The sequence below is a fragment of the Alternaria metachromatica genome (genome assembly GCF_023757995.1).
Source record: "Alternaria metachromatica strain BMP 0045 chromosome Unknown scaffold_19, whole genome shotgun sequence".
Taxonomy (NCBI): Eukaryota; Fungi; Ascomycota; class Dothideomycetes; order Pleosporales; family Pleosporaceae; genus Alternaria; species Alternaria metachromatica.
Window position 1 is genome coordinate 529,025 of NW_026055510.1, and position 14,317 is coordinate 543,341.

General features: G+C 51.2%; 2 protein-coding genes across 2 annotated transcripts; both read right to left on the reverse strand.

The window, feature by feature from the left end:
• Nucleotides 1-998: 998 nt before the first annotated feature.
• On the reverse strand, nucleotides 999-5,440 carry J4E83_007662 (uncharacterized protein; the record flags this gene model as incomplete). The annotated part of the gene is made up of 7 exons (XM_049334565.1): nucleotides 999-1,682; nucleotides 1,743-1,895; nucleotides 1,951-2,101; nucleotides 2,155-2,825; nucleotides 2,878-4,337; nucleotides 4,389-5,037; nucleotides 5,090-5,440. 7 exons carry the CDS (start codon nucleotides 5,438-5,440, stop codon nucleotides 999-1,001), a joined length of 4,119 nt encoding a protein of 1,372 aa, XP_049186451.1.
• Nucleotides 5,441-8,545: 3,105 nt separating this feature from the next.
• Nucleotides 8,546-11,176, reverse strand: J4E83_007663 (uncharacterized protein; the record flags this gene model as incomplete). The annotated part of the gene is made up of 2 exons (XM_049334566.1): nucleotides 8,546-10,607; nucleotides 10,668-11,176. The coding sequence occupies 2 exons, from the start codon at nucleotides 11,174-11,176 to the stop codon at nucleotides 8,546-8,548; spliced, it is 2,571 nt and encodes an 856-aa protein (XP_049186452.1).
• Nucleotides 11,177-14,317: the final 3,141 nt, after the last annotated feature.

The following is a 14,317-nucleotide window of genomic DNA, read 5'->3' on the forward strand; positions in this document are numbered from 1 at the left end:
ACAGCCAATGGCAACGTGGTGAGCCAAGAGAGCGCTACGACTCGGCAAGCCGCACTTACGAGTTCTCAACCCGCCCGATGTAACGTTCATCGAAACTGCGGGAGTAACGCGGGCTGTCAGGCTGTCAATCTTGGGGGTGGCTGCGCAAGGCACGTCTGTGCCATAACAAAGTTTGACCTGGAGATTCTGCATGTCCGATTTCTATCGCATGATCTCCAGAAAGTTCCCGCCCTCCTAACGGACAAGGTACATGATCATCACTGTCAAGCCAAGGAATTGGGTACGAAAAGCAAACACTTTCCCCTTCGAGAGACACGAGAGACCAGGGACACGAGAATTGTGATGTGGTTCGCAGATCAAAATCTTTTTCTTTCCTAATCTGATTATGCGGCATTACAGCCGTTACTACAGCCCTATCTCCCCTTTATGCGCCCGAAAGGACGCGCAATGCCAATGCTTCTAACTTGCTGGTGGGGTACTTCTGACAGTTGACTCGAGTCGAAATCCACGTTTTCATTCTTTGACCGGCTTCAAGGAGAATCATCGGACGACCAGGATGTGATCAGATGCACATGATCTCCCCGAGCACGTGCATGCTGCATGAGGAAAGCTGCATTCTCCTTTCTGCCAGGACATCGCATGGGTCTTCGCATCTCGGGGCCTGAACGGGTCAGGTTATGCATTGGCATTGAAAGCCCTGCCAATGAAGTGAGGCTGCATGGTCGCCGAGCACCACCAGCATCTAACTTCCTGTCGCTACCCTATGATGCATCCCTATCTTTCAGAAAAGTTTCCGGTACTGTGGTTGAGTGTCTAAGCGTATCTGCATGACTTCTTTCTTGCAGACTGACTTGACCTTTCGAGCAAGTGGTGCAGCTGTGCGCTGTCAATGCTTCGTCTCTAAAAGGAAGGAAGGCGCGGGTGTCTTCCCGACATGTCGAGGCTCTATCGATGTTGAAATGACGGTGGTCGTGATGAAGCATTCGTCTCTAAGCATTTCATCGAGTGACGTGCTCAACGACCGTCCGTTCACTGTCATGGAGGCGCGAATTTGAAAGCCCCGGTCGTGCCAAGGTAGCCTGTCTCGCGTTGCTCATACTGTGAGCATTGTTTGCCCTATTCGAGTCGGCCTCATCCAGAGAACCGGGCTTCTTTGTTGTGAGAGAGTCTGTTTCTTGTTCATGGGCCAGTTTCTCAATGTTTGCCTCGGTCAGAGGCATCGATGGTTCGTTGTGTGGCCCCTGAGAGCTGTTGTGACGGATGAGCTGTGGCCCGACTAACGAAAGCAGTTTTTCGTCGCGCAATTTCGTGTCTCTTTCCTCAGCGTGAATACGCCGCATAGCCCTCTCACCCTCGTTCTCGTTGGACCTTGTGAATGCTGCATCGCTCTGGTAGTGGAGGCGGTCAAGTTCAGCGGTCAATGCCTGCGCCGTTGTTTCAGATTCAACCGACAAGTCTGCCGTTCGCGGGTGATCTTTTGCCCTAGAGCCCACCTTGGAGCTTGGGGTTGCGACGCCATGTCGATCTTTGTCGTTTGTGGGTGGCTTGCTTTTTGCCGTCTTTCGCCGGCCTTCGAGTGCCCACTTCACAAGCATCTTCTGATTGTTAGCGGACCCACCAGTTGGCTTGGGGAAACCTACCTTCTCCAGCAGCTTCCCTTTGACTGGCTTGGCGAGATAGTCCTACTGAGTCTTAGCATCTCCTATATCACGAATCCGAAGATGTGCCTGGTGAAAACTTACATCCATACCACACGATACACACTTCTCCTTGTCGCCCTGAATCGCGCTAGCCGTCATGGCAACGATCGGAACACCTCGAATTTCGGGCATATTGCGCCACGGCGATTCTGTCCTGATTGCGTGGGTAGCGGAGTAACCGTCTCGAATAGGCATCTGCATTTTCTGTCAGCAAGCAACACGTGCAAAATCTCGTACGAAGCTGCCTCACTTGAACGTCCATCAGGATGATATCCGGGCGTGGGTGCGAAGGGCCGAACTCCTGCATTAGATACTCCAAAGCTTCTTGGCCGTTCCACACTGCATTGACCGAGAAGTGAAGCTTCTTGATCGTCTTGAGCGCGATTTGCTGGTTGATGTGACTGGTCGTTTGTTAATCACCTTTTCCATGAGAACATGCTCAAGCGCAACTTACTTGTCCTCGACAACGAGAACGTGAATCTCCTGTCTTTCATTGTCGGGAAGGCTCATCAGATGATCCGGAATTGCTGATTTGAGCAACGGGTATGATGAGTTCCCATTAGGAAGTTGCGGTGTCAACGGCGGTGTATGGCCTTCCGAGCTGCCACATGAGACTGACATGTCGCTCTGAAGTCGATCCGGAATTGACTCTAGATGAACCAAGGGTGATTCTCCATCTTGCGAGGGTGCACGAGTAAATGGTATCCAGAAAGTAGCAGTAGTCCCCTGCCCCAGCTTCGAGTCCAGCCATATCTGACCTTTCATGAGCTCAACGAGGTTCTTGCTGATGGTTAAACCCAGGCCAGTTCCGCCGAATCGTCGAGCCGTGGACGAATCTGCCTGACTAAAGGGCTGGAATAATCGCTTGCGGACCTCCTCTTCTATACCAATCCCAGTGTCCTCAACGTTGAAGTTGACCGTGACCATATCTTTTGATTCTTGACTGATGGAGACGGCAAGTCTTACAGTACCCACCGAGGTGAACTTGATGCTGTTGGTTAGCACATTGGTGAGAATTTGCCGTAATCTGCCTGGATCTCCCATTACGCGCAGGTCTGCCCCGACCTCATCTTGTATGGAACTCTGATAATCCAGACCCTTCCTCTGTGCAGCAAAAGACATCATCTGAGCGGGTCAGTTAGGACAATGAGGTCATACGCTGTAGTCTGCGACATACCTTGTTCACGTCTCGGAGGACGACGCTGAGACTGAACTGCACCTCCTCGACGTCAAGCCGTCCTGACTCAACTTTCGAAAAGTCCAAAATGTCGTTGATTACCGTCAAGAGACTGTTGGCGCTTCGATGAATGTTCTCGGCACATTCTTTCTGTTCCTCGTCCAGGTTCATATCGAAGAGGAGTTCAGACATGCCAATTACGCCAGCGATAGGTGTTCGGATCTCGTGTGACATGTTAGCCAAGAACTGCGACTTCATCCGACTTGCTTCTTTCGCTGCCGCTTCGTTGGCCAGGAGCCTCGAATTCTCCTTCTCTTGCTCCTTGAGTTGTTCTTCTCTTTCTCGCAGCTCGGTTATATCCATAGAAACACCGATCACACCATTCACAAAAGTATTGCCGTCGACGCCTGCAGTCCTGGAAGTGCTCATGAGCGGCACTAGACGGGTCCGGTAGTAGCGAGCTTCCGACATGTATCTCCCGTTCACGATCTCAGCTGATTGTTTTCCCTGTAGGATCTCCTGAATAGGTCCATGCCATCGCGCTCGATCATTGCTGGGCAACTCAAAGACATCGAAAACATTTTTTCCAACCAGTTTTTCCTTGTTGGTTCGTTCGGTAGCGGCCATATCGCCTTCCAGGACCTTGACCTCATTGTTGCGATCAATAACCCAGAGGACAATTTTCGCGTGCTGGATGACCTGCTGCAATTGCTCTCTTGTTTGACGAGCCTCTTGACGAGCCAAGACAAGATCGTGGATATCGGTGCATGTGCCGAACCACTTGACTATGCGTCCGGAGTCGTCGTAAAAGGGCAAAGCTCGTCCTAACATCCAGCGCCACTCTCCATCATAGCGCTGGCATCTGTATTCTGTGTTGTATTCTTCGCCTGTCTTGAGAGAGTGGAACCAACGTTGAGCGGTCGCTGCCATGTCATCTGGATGGAACGGTAGGCGCCAACCTTCACCTATTGATTGATCGACTGTCAACCCTGTGTAGTCATACCACCGTTGAGAGAACCAGTCGTGAAGCCCATCAGGCGTAGTCGTCCATACCATGACCGGCATGAAGTTTGCAATGTACTCAAACTGCTTCTCGTTCTCTTCAATCTGGGCGGCAATTTGCTTGGTATACTCGGTGATATCCTTGAAGATCACTATACCACCAAGGAAATCCCCAGTCTCTTCGTGGAATACAGGCTCGCCGTTGATCTCATACACAATCCGAGTACCTGTGAGCGGATGTCGCATACCGATGCGCCGTCCTCCGACTCTCTCTCGTGTACGGCAGACCTCAATAATGGGGAACTCATCGAGGTTCAGAAGGCGCTGGAAATCTTCGGTCCAACAGTTGAACTGGCTGAGAAAATCTAGCTGGTCTCCGGGCGCATAGGTGGAATCTTTCGAAAGTAGCCGCAGGAGGGCTTTGTTTGGAATTCCGAAGCTTTGGTCTTTCCACATTGCTGTAAAAGAGTCAGTCGGAGAACCTCAGGTAGGTGTGGAATCATACATACCGTATGCGGGCATGGTAATAGAATTCAGGATAGCATCCTTGAGTTGTGTTGCCTTTTGGAATATAGAGGCTGAATTCGCAATGTCGGCCTTGCCCCTAGTGGGAGGACCTCGAGGTGGAAATTCTGGCTGCTGTAAAGTAGGCGTAACGGCTTTCGAAGTCGAATTCGAACTGCTTCCCGAACGCCGGCCTGAGGAAGAGCTCGACGAACCCGAACTTCGTGACTTGTCGAGGCGAGCTCCTGTGTTTGTACGAGTGACTATACGACTGGTGGGTGGTGGCGCACTATCAGCAGCTACTGCACTTGTGAAAGTCAGCGTGTAGTATTGGTTATCATCAATGCTCCAGATGGATATGATGCAAGATGCCTGCATTGCATTTTCGTAATCTTTCTTTCTTTCTGACTTTTTCAAAGTGCCGTCGGGATCCAAAGAAAGCGGCGCAATGACCACCTCTACTGATACGTCGCGTACCATTGTTCGCGCAAGGTTTGTACTGCTCAGGCGCGGCAATGGTTTTGTTGACTGGGGTTCTCCTAGAGATGGCATGGTCGCTGCGGTCGGTGTGGTGTGGCCGCTGCCCATATGAGAATCTCCATCTTCGTCTAAGCTGCTTGCTATTGAGTCGTCGATTACGCAATCCAGAAAGCTCTACAAAAGTTAAATAATTGATCCATCGGCAAATGCATGGGCTATAACGAACCTCCCATGTGATCAGAATCGGAGAGCCGTTCTGTAGAATATCTACACCAAGATCACCCATAGTCTTGTCCTGCAACGCTTCCGCTATTGAAAGATCATGATCACCTTCCAAGTCAATACCAAAAAGGCGACCCATGGCCTCGTTTGCAAGCACTACGGTCTTCTGGGCAGACAAGACAAGAACCGGTACTGGCAAGTACTGAAGCGCAGTAAATGCAGCCATGGTGGCTGACGGCTCTGTGAGATGGATTGACATTGAGTCGCTACGAATCGAGCTGGGAGACGCAGATCTGGAGCGAGAGCGCTCTCCCATAGGAAAGTAGCCGCCATCGCCGCTGTCGGTCTCTGTCATTATGATCACGGTGGTGTGGTGGCGCGATTATTATGGCCGCGTAGGGTTGTGATGCGACTCGTGTATCCGCGAACCGTGGCGACTGCCGAAGATAGAGCCGATTCCGAGCGCCTCAACCAGATCAGTCAACAACATGGAGTAAACGCCGTATCCAGATCATGAGCAGTTTCGCGCGCAGCCGTATTCGAAATCGGGGGAGAGAAGTGCGAGTTTGCGGCGTAGAAAGATGTTGGGCGGTGTTTGTCGACGCGCTTCGGTGATCGCTATACGAGGGGTCGATCGGTAAGTCTAGACCCTGACAGACGCTACCAAGGTAACAACTACCGATGCTGCGAAAAGTGAATCGAGAGAGGCGACAAGCACACAAAGGCACCACCAGGAAAACGTATGAGTGAAGGTCAGAGATGTCGCGAAGTTCTAGAATCACGCTTCCGGGATGCCGGGTGCTATAGCAATGACGCAAATTTGGCAGGTGAAAGAAGTCGACGCACCTTTGAGACGGCGCGCGTCCGTAGCGGCCATGGGGAATATGCCCGAGCTCTGCCATTCGACGGAACATGGTTGTCGGTTGTTTGGCGCGAGATCTGGGGGGTCGATTCCTTTGGCTGATGCGACGTCGATCATTGTGGGCTGAACACTGTTCGGTTAAGGGTCTCCACGGCTACCTTGGTAGGTACCTAGGTACTTCACCGTCTTGTCTCTATCATCCTCGAACTGGGCATTCCATTGTGTGTATTGACCATGTCGACGATTTGGCCTGATAATGACCTCCACTAATGGTCCTCAGTCGAGGTTGGGCATGATCGACCGGCGGTCTAGAATGCCGCCTACTGCAAACGCGATTGACAAGCCATGCACGGCAATCGAGAAATTCCCATGATTACGATGCAACTGTACCTTTTCCGGGATCACAACATTTTATGCACGTGCGGAACTGGTATTAAACAGACATAGTGAACACAGTCTTCCCGTGCCATTTAGCTGGGGCGATGTCCTGTCAAGAAGCCCGAGCTGCTTCCAGATACGCTGTGGTAGGCGTTGCGCTTACATAATCCCGATGATGGTGATGTTGAAGCCCAGGACGACAACTGTCTTTCTACTAGGCAGCTACATCGACACCTGCGACTCTCAGCGATACCCTCTTCACACCTCCTAGTGCACGACACAACAATTTCATCCTGTCCAAAACTCACAAATGTTCTTCTTCGGGCTCGGCGGGCTGTTCACAGGTATTACATGTGAAGTCGCATCTGATAGATTCGCTCGCTAATACGCGCAGTCGCGGTCCTCCTCGTCAACGCCATAGCAATCCTCTCCGAAGACCGCTTCCTCGCACGCAGTACGTTTACCAGGTCCTCATGACCCGCCGCGACCTTTGCGCGTCTACGCATCCACTGGCACACGCGAATTACAATTGAGCATCCGACTGACCAGGACACAGTTGGCTGGACAGCATCTGCAGCAGAACCCGGTTTCGGCGGCCCTCGCGACGATGCCAGTATAAAGGCGCGACTGATCAACCTCGTATCCTCCGTACGGACACTCATGAGGTGTACGTGTACCCCTCCATCCTCTCCATACCCACGTCCCTTGGAGGGGTGGAAGACAAAGCCAAGGCAGATTTGCTAACACGATGCAGTACCGTTGATGTTGATCAACACCCTCATGATAATCTATCTACTGGTCCTCGGCTGAGCGCGGCGCATACACGTTACGAACCAAATCCCGACGATTTCGATTAGCATATACACGGCGCAGGAATGGGCGTACGCAAGCGTTTGGCAGTGCACGCTACAAAAGGTTGACTTTATACGAAGGAGTTCATGGGAACAAGTACTGCATTGAAGAGCATCTGATATCCCTGCTTGAAGCGAGCAACTTGAGAGAGGACATGGAGGAGAGCATACCCTGATGTGAATGGGCGGGGCTGTTGAATCACAAGATACATTGCTATTCTTCCGTTGAGTGGGCATAATATACCTCACAAATCACTCTGCTTTCAGGCACAATACGAACGTGATCCAGATATTCCTATTTATCCGACACGCAGTCGTACATTCGGAGCTGCAAGCCTAAGCATTACGGCGTTCAAGTAGACTGGTGAGGTATATGAAGTGAGTGAAAGTAAATCGACACATTGGGAGATCATGTGTAGGTCTAACAACGAGAAGCGATTGTATAGTCCAAATGTAGTGTATGATCTTGTCATCTACGATCTCCGAGTCCCTAGAGAAGAGTGTAAAACTCGCTTCCAGTCCAAGGAAAAGAACTACCACATGGTGTACTCGAATACCACTCTGATTTCTGGGTTTCCAGCACAGCGACGAATACACGCAGACATTTCCTTTTCCAAGTGCTGAGTCCACACATTTTTGTTTTCCGTGTCCCAAGAAACGCAGCCATAGACCACAATGCGCTGGAGGCCTCTCATTGTTTCCAGAGTCCGAAGGGCGGCCAATGCATCGTTCTGCACTGGATGCCTGTCAGTCACCGGGACAACGCCACTGGGGAACTCGAAAGCCCTTCTAGTGACCCTGAACGTGGTTATAGCGTCTCGCTGCTCGTTGCTGAGCCGGTTGATGAATGTGCTGATACCCCGAGGCAAGATCTGGAAGGCGTAGAGCTTGAAAGGTAGGAGGCGTGTCTCCGCATGGACCTGGCGGCTGACAGCGAGGAGCCGGAGATCCGCTGGGAGGGGTAGGCGTCGATCAAGATGGCTCACGTACATCTCCGAGAACTTGGGAATCGTGGTGTCGCGAAATGCATAGGCATAAATTTGGTTGCGGATCTCGCCCGGGAGGCGCAGAAAGGCCGACTCTCGCTGGTTGCGCGTGGTGCTACAGCGATATTAGTTATGATCTGAGCACCGCGAAACTTCAGTAATAACTTACATGACGGCTGCTTCTTGAGCAACTCGAGCGTCCATCGTGGTGTTTCGTACCCGTGGACGCTATTCAAGCTTGGCGGTGAGCAAAACAGAAGGAGCGTCGAAGGTGGTTTCCAAGGTTACGACAACAGTCCAATCGGGCTAGTAAGAGCAAACAGTCCTCTGATGTCATCCATGGCTTGTTCTGCAATATCGGAAGGTGCGCCTCTTCTCTCACTTCAAACGACCTTCACCTCTTTAGCCACGGCAGCGCAAAGCTCGACCGTCACTCCCGCCCCAGAGAGCACATGTATCCAAAGCCTCTGTGTATCACTCAAACGGTCGTTCTCACTTTTCACCTCTGCGAACTTGACTTCGCCCTTCTTCCCCTCTTCTTCTGCAACTCGCCAAAGGAATAGATCGGGTACACCGCCACCTCTCTGTCCATACTCTTGCGCCATGACTTTGCACACAGTTGCCAACGCCTCGCCGTCAAAGCAGCGAGCAATCTCAAGCAGATCAACAACGTCGTATGTCCAGTCCAGACCTACAACGCAAGTCCGACGCTCGTGGTGGTCGTCGTAGATTCTTTGGATGATGGCGGGTGCGTCACCGTTTGATATCTCGTTCAACCTTGCGTTGATCTCGGATATCCGAGAGGGATAGAAGGCGTCGGTATGTAGGTCCAACGGACAGGTCTGGTACGGAGTCTGGAAGACATTGGGTACGTAGGTGAATAGGACGTCGAAGAAGAGGTATGCGAAAAGCGTGCGCACGATACCACCTTCGGCGTGATAGCCTTTCCAGCCTTGATTGCGGTAATGCGAGAGACACATTGCTTCGACTGAGCATTCGCCGTCCTCACGTGGATCGATCCATATTGTCTTTCCACCCCGTCGGCCCGATTTCGCGTGTGGTGAGCTATTCCGTCTCGACAGTGAGGGTCTTTCACGTTCGATGCGCGTTCCCTCCATAACAACTTCAACCGGCTTCGTCAAGCGGACATGTGAGAAGTCGTGTTGCAATCGTTTAACACATTTCAGAGACAATTCAAGTTTGGTGATACGCTTCTGCAAATCATAGTGATAGATAATATGCACAAGGTTATCCTGCAACCCGTCTTCACAGGTCTGCAAAGCAATAAGCTTCCAATGCCTCTTTTGTTTCTCTGCGCTTCTGTTCTCCGCATCGGTCAAGGCGGCCATGTAGTGTTCTTCAAGCAATGCTTTGCGCTGATACCAAGCTCCTCTGCGAGAATGATGGAACAGTCGCTGTTGCAGCAGTTCATTCAAGAGTTCGTGCTCGCGCCTATGCTCCTTCCGTCGTCTGAGTATGTCAAGTGTCTTGTGAATGATGCGCGTGTATACCCAAGCTGGTGAAAGACGACGAAGGTATGACCCCTCGCCACTGTGGTAGACGCTGTCCTCTTTTCGCTGCTCTTTTTGAACAAGCACTTGCCAGCGCGGATATACCTCCTCAAAGGTATCCAAGATTTCTTGATACCCTTTCTCCGTTGGTCTTCCGTTGAACTCCAAGATGTTATCTATCCGGTACTGCGTTCGTATAGAAGCCTCATACTCGAGCAATAGGGACCGAGAGGCGAAGATATTCGCTGATCGAGAGACAACGTACTCTGGAAAGTTCCAACGCGCAATCTTCGCCAAGATGATGGTTGTCAATGACTTCTCGGTCCACTCGGTAGAGCGGTAAAAGACAAGATGCACACGTTCGAAGAGCTTCAAAGTGGCCAGCGAGAGTCGTATACAAGGGCCTGTTTCTTGCATGATCCTCCGTGTGAAGTGCGCATCGCGATTTGCATCATCGGAGAGATCAGCTTCGGGCTCCAGCTCGACATCGGGCGTCTCTGTTCGTGACCTGGATACGGAAGATGCTCGCGACATCTCCGAGTCCGACCGCGTCAAACCAACGTGGCCAAGACCGGCCTGTCGCTGACTTGTGCGTCTTAGAGCCTTCAGAAGCTCACCCTTGTTCTTTCCCTTGACCTTAGCATCCTTTGCAAGAGCCTTCAGTTCATCTAGTTTCAGCAAGGATGATGCTTCCTCGAGTGTGCTTATCTCCTCCTCAGATCGATCCGCGAACGTGAATGTGCTGCCCAGTGTTGTGCCTGCTGGTGCTTCTAGTTCGCCCGGATGTGACTCGACTTCGGAGGAGGAGGCTGGCAGGTCGTATGTACGTTGCAGTATTTCGGCTGCTGCGTCAAGGTCTGAGATGTCGCTGTGGTAGCCCAGGTTCTTTATGCGATGCCATGCGGAGGTCTTGCGGAGGAAAAGGCGTACGTATCTAGGGGAGAAATCGAGGTTAGTGACTCTATTGCTTATCATACTGGAACCTCCATCTTACAGATACTGTGCTTCGTAGCCTATCTCTCTCCACATTCGAAAGACTTCTGTTTCGGCCTCATCAAAGAGGTGGCCTTCCTCGTCCAGCACAGTATCCAGCGCGAGGTTGAATGCGTCGACATAGAGCGAGCTTTTGCCTCGAACCCAGGATCGCTTTTCCAAGCGCTCATCTGTCCCGACTGTCTTGCTCTCTTCCTCCGCCTTGTACGCTTCGTATGCTTTGATGGCGTCATCGCCTGTGTCGACTTGTGGTAGCGCACTCTCGAGATCTGTCTTGTGTTCTTTCTCTTCCTCCTTGATTATAGTGCCATCATTCTCGTCATCAGAGTCAAGCACTTCGCGCTTCACAGTCTTGCGTGGTGTTGGCGGTGGTTTCTTGGGGCTGTTGCCCGTCTTCTGGCGCTTGATCGGTCGATCTTGCTCGCCATCGAAGTTGGTGGATTTAGGATGCTTGATGAATCGGGTTATCATTTGATTGTGTACGGAAGGGCTCCGAGGATTGAGCGCCATTGCAAGGTCGCAGCAAGCTGCGGAGCGGCGCCTCGAACCAATGCAAGTAGCACTCGCCACAGGCCAGGGCGACGCGCTGAATCGCGCTGTCACGAGGCGCTAGTCTCAGCGTAACTTAGCGTGATCGGGCCTATGACGTCATCGCGATGCCCTTTTGATCTCTGAGTGAAGGACCTCCGCCAGGTTCAACGGACCTGAAAGATGCCTAATGGCCGACGAAATACATTTACGTCAGAATATACGGTAATACGAAGGCACTTGCATAGCACTTCCGGACGACGAAGAGTAAACCTCTACCCATTCTACAAACGTCTAAACGCCTTCCTGGTGAGTGGTCTAGGTGAAGATACCGGAGCCACAATCGACAGCTCTCGATACTTGCCTAACGCGGTAACGTCTGTCCCAGGTTGAGATGAGTTGCGACAGCAATGTACGTGTGAAATCCCACTCCCTAAAATCTACGGTGGAGAGAACCCATCTATAGAAGGGTATGCACCAAGAAGAATAGCAACGCTAGAGGAGTGGGTGGAGGGTAGAGGGTGAAGGATATGCTACCGCAATCAACGGCTTGCGATATTGCTTGATTGGGTAACGTCTGGTTCGAGATGAGATGAAATTTGATATATTCAGCACACCCGACGAAGCGCGTCAACTAACAACAGTCCCATAAGTTGGCATCATCATCTTCCTGCCTGCGCCTCCGGACCTTCACACCGGACTATTCTCGACTGCGCCAACTCTAACCTACTTCCCATCCATTGGTCACTCTGAATCTCTACTTCGGTATCAATCTGTACGCCCATGTGGGCTACGCCATGTCCACCCTTCCGACTACTCCCCGCTTCCAGGTCTCCTCTCCTGTCTTCATTCCTTTCGATATCTTCTCTTTCCGCGAAGGGATCATCGCTTCTTAGTACTCTCTGCCCAGGTGCATGTATCGATCTAATGCCGGACTTGAGATCATAAGCGAGCTCGACGTCGTGTGAGCTAAGGTTTGTGAAGGTGCGAATACGGCTCTGGCGTTTGCTTATGGATAGGTTACCGTATCCATGCGAGCTCTGTCCAGGCATCTTTGATTGGCCGGTGGCATAATAGCTTGTGTGCTCACGAAGGAAGCGTATGTGTTCGCGGAGAAGAGGCCAGATGCCGGGGAGATTGGCTACGTAGACGGCAACGGAAGCCTCACGGGTATACCACAGCATGTACGTGGTTGAGTATACGTCCGATAGATTGTAAACTTTCGTTAATATTGCTGCGACGATCTTATCGGTCGTGTCAGTAAGAAGAAACCGTGAGATGACAGGAAGGAGGAACGTACAACAAAGACGCCCATACTGAATAGTATGCCTAACACAACCTTCTGTTTCAGAGGAAGTGAAAGCGACATGATCATCGGTATCGGCACAGCGATGATGAGGACATCGCTACTTATGTTGAAAGTTGCCTGTACTATCGCAAAGTGTTCAAGTGTCGTACATTGCGGATTTGGGGGCGGCACTGCCCAGTATCCTACGAATGGGCGACATGCACTGAAGAAAGTAATCTGGACAGCGAACCAGCCGATAACGACCCATAGTGCAGCCACTTTGATCCACTTCATGTTCGTTGTTCCGGTCAGCATACGAGCAAACATGAACAGCATACAGGCTTTCAGAGACCAAATAACGTTCAGCATACACTACTAGGCGTTAGTTGTGCGCCATAGTGTGTTTGCATGTCTCATGGTCTGTTGACTTACTTGCTCGGAGACGACGACGATCTTCGATCCTTTGATTCGCTCATCAATCTCTTCTTGACTGAACGTTGAGAACAGCTCTGGTGGGAAGAGGTTGCTTCCACCTCCTGTTGCGATTGTGTTCAAGCATACAATCAGCCCGGTGTAGAAGGTTGGTACGGCTGTTGCCATGATCCAATCATCTGCTGCAAAGGCGTTTAGGCTTCCGACTCGATGCCATCGCGCATAGCTGTAGTTGAGAGTGAGCACAGCGATATGATTTGGCTAGGTATTACTCACGTGCGGAGTAAGATCATGACCATGCCGATGCCGTATAATATCCATGACTGCACCGACAATTGCTGCGGAAAGTCGGACATGTCGCTCTCACCCATGATCGAAAATAGGATAGTTCCGCCTGAGAGTCGTTCGGCCAAGGGTATTGTCCACGAGACCTTGTGTAGAGAAAGCGAATGCTTCGAGTTATTAGTCGCACTTCCTCCACATGTAATGCTCCATGCTTTGGATTGTTAATAGCTCGGTCCAAACATAGTGTCGAGATAAAAGTCTTGATTCTCAGGAGATGAGATGACAGCCTTGGATGATAAAAACGCTACACCGCGGGAAGTCTACTGCTTAGCCAAGATAAACATGGATTCGCTGCACCTATCAATACACCTAGACACCATATCATATTTGGATATGGCCCAAGAAACGGGACGGGTATCCTGAGACTATACCCACAAGAAACGTCAATAAACATCTCCGCGAAGTTGCAATCGGTATCTTGGAATCCTTCGAAGCTCAATGGCGTGGATGGCCTATGGCGATGATCACCATCAACGTCGACCTAAATAGTTAGCATCCTGTGTCGGCCCTATCATCCTTCCAAGAAATGCCAGTGGGGATGCATAATTGGTAAGAATTGTTACCGACAGGTAAGCTTGTCCCTGAACGATGCGCGGGGTGCAACATTCGGCGTGATGGGGTTGACCGCAAGGCGTGGGATGTACCCAGTTAGGCGCCGTCCGAGGCGGACGCCTCCAGCCGCACGGTAGGCATTGTCCGTATTGGTATCAAACATCGCAAGGATTCAAGTGTAAGCGATGCTTGGGATAATCTTACTGACGGTAGGACGAGCGGTGAGTAATAGCCTCAACAACGAGAGAAGCACCGTATTGTTAGCAGAAACATGTATTCAACACGCGTTGCTTCGTCCAGAACACACTCAAAGGCTATTCGAACCACTCAAGCTGTATACCTAGGTATGAGCGCAGTGAGATTCCGGTAATAAGACATGACTTGTCCTGCCATGTATGCATCTATCTGCGGCAATATCCACACGGAGACGTTGAAGCGTGGAGGCGGGGAGGTGCGCGATAAGGGAAAAAGAAACCACGACGGAATGCGGATGTCATCCGCCAAGC